Below are 4,721 nucleotides of genomic sequence, written 5' to 3'. Positions count from 1 at the left end.
CAAAATATTTCACATGCTTTTAAATTTTTTTTTCCTAAATAGGCTCCAAAAACATTCCCAGCAACCAACAAAATCCAGTTGCCTGAATACACACTTTGTGGCAACTGCAGTTGCAAGTTGAGAGTTGCCAGTTGTGAAGTAAATGAGTGATATGGACATATACTAGTTACTCTTAATTAACTTTCTATTGAAAAGCAACTTATAAAAAAAAAAAATATTCATCGCAACCTACAGAACTAGTTATTTATGTTTTTATGTTGACGATTTTTATTTAATACAATATCTACAAAAAACACACATACAAGAAGAATAAAAAGTCCTAACGAATGCGGCAACATCTCGATGGAGATTTGCAGCAAACTACACTACAGTCACAAGGATACGGTAAACAGCATCGTCGTATTTGACTGGAAAGGAAGATATGGAATAAGTAATTGAATTAATTAGCTAAGGGCCTTGACGCAATGTAATCTAGACTTACCAAAGTTCACGCTGCTCCATATGAGCACGAAGTACATCACATATTCGGATTTCATCGTAACGACTTGGAAGCCGAGTTCGGTAGCCACCAAAACCACGGGAGCTTCGAGACATACGATTTCTTTTAGAACCATATCGTTCATTAATGCGATCTTTGCTACTTTTCGATAGTCTTTGCTTTCGCGTTTTGTTTGTTGTCCTTTGACCAAGCCTTGCTTTTATTCCAAACTCTTGGTATTCACTTGAACGATTACTTCCCTTTCCAATTGATTTCTTTCCACTCGGCATAATATCATAACCCTTGCGTACTTTTGCCCGTAGGTTTGTTATTACAGGCAAACCCTTTTTGCTAGACGCGTTTTTAGTGGTGGTGGTGGCATCGGCCTGACTGTCTAGACCTCGACGACCTTTATGACTGCCCTTACCGTCTCTACCACCTATGACGTGATTATCTTTAAATCGGGAATTCCGCTCTATCTGCGTTTGGTCTTTCCTGTCCGCTTTGCCATTGGCATCCATCTTTCGACTACCTGATTTAGCACCTACAACTAAAAAATGCATTAGATTTTACCATGGATTTTACTAAGATTTGAATCTTATGTTAATTATAAATCAGAAATTTTTATCCTAATAACCTGATTTAACATTGTCGTTAACGTTGCTGGTTCCATCTTCAAGGCTACTTTTTTTCCATCCTTTTCCCCGTTTTGTTTCAGTCCCGGCTCCAAGTTCTTCGTTATTTGTTTTAATTTTGTCCGATTTTCCTGGTTTTTCCGGCGTTTTCTTGCCTGACTTAGAATATAATTTACTTTTGTCGTCGTCACCAATCTCGTCCAATTTCTTATCTTTTTCTATACCACTTTTATCATAGCTTCTTTCCTTAGAAGCACCTTCAGGCTTATTGCCCTTATCTTTGGCTTGTGATGCCTCAACGTAAGGATTTCCACCATCAGCGCCATGGCTCATACCTATCTTACCCTGAACTCGTTTTCCAATCTCGCCTTCTTTTCTCTCTCCCGCGATCCGTTTTTCTTGCTTTTCACTTACGTGGCCTTCAATTTTGCTGCGTTCATCTTCTTTCATATGCCTGCCTTTTCTTCCCCGCTTTTTATTGTCATTGTCATCGCGATTTTCTTCAACCTTTCCTTTCGCTTGGCTTCTTTTCGGCTTATCATCTTCATTACCATATTTTCCTTTTTCCGCATTTTTTCTTTTACTAAGTTTTATCCCCTCATCTCCGAAGTCATTTGGGTAAGATTTACGATATTTTCCTTTGCCTTTGCCGGTTTCTTCGTAATATTCTGGGCTTTTATTGCGACCCTTTCCACTTTTATGTGATATTCGTTTGATCTCATTTTGATTCAAGCCATCTTCACCTGAAACGTTCGAAATGCATTATGTCAGATGTCATACAATAGATATATACATTAGCTAACCAATTGATGATCGATGTATTCTGACGTTGATGCTGTTTCCACCATCAAATATTGTATATCTTTCTCGACTTTGTTGTCGCTGATAATCTTTTATAACTTTTCGGCAAATTTTTTTGAGCAGTGAGTAGGTGTGATCATTTATCATAGAACTTACACAACACGGATGACATTGGCAATTTTGGAAATTAATGTGGTAATTATTGTGTATTTTATTATAACATCCGTTAGAAAAACAATCCATGCAACTGCTTGTGCTATAATAAAATAAGAACTAAATAAATATTTTAAGCTGGATATAAAAATTTCGCTATTTTAAACTCTTCTGTAATACCTGGATTGCGGAATGTTATTGCAGGCGTTTACGTCGAAACCCATGTTATAGGACAGCACATTTTATATAATCTAAAAATTTTGTTTTAATAAGCTTCTTCAAAGAATAAAATTAAGAATTTAAGAAAACATTTTTGACAACAAATCTGTCCCAATAACATAAAGTTTTTTTGAATGAATACGTTGAGCAATTTTATTCTGTCAAGGTTTATAAAGGTGGTCGCACTACACTAGTGATGAGCGATATTTCACTACCGGTTATTTTATCACTATGACTTAAAAGTAGCTTAAAGTGACTGCTACTCATGTTAAAAAAGTATTGCTACTGATAGGCCACCGAACAGAGATGGAACATTAGGTACGATTATTTTTTTATTTTTGATCTGGCTTGTTATTTCTGCCTATACTTTCTTTATTATTTCCTCGCAGGTTGCTGAGGATAAATAATTAACTTGCCCTCGTCCCTTATTTCCGTATTATTTGATATGTTCGGGGTCATTCTGAGCTATTAGTTCCAGCATACTAAAGAAATTTCCATTATTGGGTGAGTCGTTAAACTCTCCAGAGCCAGGAGAAGCTATGCTAGGTGAATTGACGGTGCTGACAAGTTTTTCTTAATAACCTGCGATCTTTTCTGTAATCTCTGAAAATTATTTTTTTGTTCTTTCAGCCCCAGCCGCAGCCCCGACGGCCCTGCCCTTAATCCGGCGCAGCATATTTATGTTAAATGAAGCACATGTTCACGTGAAAATAATTTGTTAAACTGAAAATATGTAAATATATATACTTAAACAAGTACACTTTCTCATAGGGGGGATGTACTAAGAAAATATATGAGCAATTTAAAAATCAATACAATTTACTGTCGAAAAGTACAGTTTTCGTATAAACTTCATACTGAAGGAACAATTTAATTTTCCAACACTGGTTTTCTTTATACAGACCGTTTTTAATTGGAATTATTGTTATAATAAACTTGTATTACTGTCCGACGATCCAACGATAAAGACATAGTGCAGCGAATGAAAATACTGCGGCTACGCAGAATTGGACATGTCGTTCGAATGGACACCGATGCTCCAGCTCTGAAAGTATTCAACTTGGAACCCACTGGTAGTAGCAGAGGCAGAGGGAGGCCAACACTGCGTTGGAAAGTTGAAGTGGAGAAGAACTGGGCCTCTCACTTAGGAAATGACTGGCATGCTCTTTTGGACACGGCCAAAACCGCTTAGACGGCTACAGCCTAACTTGTCCACCCCGGTATACGCCCATGAAAATACTTCTAAGGCTCAGAAAAGCACGGTTGAAATGTACCTTATGATTCCAAACAATGGCAGATGCTCCATAAAGAGAGTGTTGGCGGTCATCGATTGGTGCTGCTTCGATTCCAAAGCCTCAAATCAACCGGAATAGAGGTTGGGAAGACAGTATTCCTATTCGAACGTATTATTAGCTAGAAAATCTAAAACTCCCACAGAATTCCAGACGGTATTTTCATTCCATAACTAAAATGTTTTTGAAGTGAAACTTCGCCGGTTAGTTTGTTGGGAGTAAATTGGCAAATTCAACGGAAATTGCACACGGAAATAGTTGGGACGGAGACAACTGCTTCTTGAGAGTATGCACATGGTATTAAACAAAAACTTGCTAATAAAAGGTTAAAGAATAACACTTAGAAAAAGACCAATACAAGATCGAAAGTAAAGGTAAGTACGTACATAGATAAAGAAAAGGATGAAGGCAAAGGTATGTTTATGTTATGCTTATATGTATGTATGTATGTATATTGGTTATGAGGCAAACTAGATATGTAACGTAAGTTTCATTTCCCCAGTCTGGCCGAGGCGCACTTACTATTTTTAATTTTGCTTACTTTCCTCATTCACTCTGCTAAAAACCGGCTTCTAATATTAATTTATTGCCTATTTACCTCTATTCGGCGCCTTAGTTTCTCTCAGCTTAAGCGCATTGTTTCTAAAGAGCCGCGAATCATTTATTAGTCATCGAGCGGAAATCAGTTAAGTAATCAGCATTTGCAATTAGTGACGCTTTAACAAAACTATATACGGTGCTATTCTTCACAAAAAAACGGACCAAACAACACAGTTCAGTGGCATATTTATCTATCGCAAATACATAGTGTCCATGCCAATAGTCGCCACTATGCAGATAAAAGTGACAGGTTGTATTGTTGTTACTGATGGCACCATCAAATAACAAAGTCTAACGATATTTAAAGATTACGGATGCTCGAATTTTCTCATGGTTCACGCTTGTGATTTTATGTTAATCAGCTGCAAATTAGCATAATAAACGCTTTGATTGTGAGCAAATTGCCAATACAAAGCGCTGCAAATGTCAAATTCAAATCGAGCACATACGTATGTATGTACATATGTATGTACAATGATCAGACTGGTAAATACATACATATATGGATAAATTCAGCATAAACTTGTCTGTAGTGTCTGCATC

The 4,721-nt window shown here is 37.0% G+C and overlaps 1 protein-coding gene across 1 annotated transcript; it reads right to left on the bottom strand.

The window, feature by feature from the left end:
- Positions 1-481: 481 nt before the first annotated feature.
- On the bottom strand, positions 482-1,856 carry LOC108381901 (protein PIF-like; the record flags this gene model as incomplete). Its single annotated transcript, XM_017638296.1, has 2 exons — positions 482-1,028; positions 1,116-1,856. Coding segments are annotated over 2 exons (1,288 nt in total), but the record flags the coding sequence as incomplete, so codon positions are not given.
- Positions 1,857-4,721: the final 2,865 nt, after the last annotated feature.

This window comes from Rhagoletis zephyria, unplaced genomic scaffold (assembly GCF_001687245.7).
Source record: "Rhagoletis zephyria isolate East Lansing unplaced genomic scaffold, Rhagoletis_zephyria_1.1 Rzeph_scaffold_24262, whole genome shotgun sequence".
Lineage (NCBI taxonomy): Eukaryota > Metazoa > Arthropoda > Insecta > Diptera > Tephritidae > Rhagoletis > Rhagoletis zephyria.
This window is presented reverse-complemented; position numbering and strand designations above follow the sequence as displayed.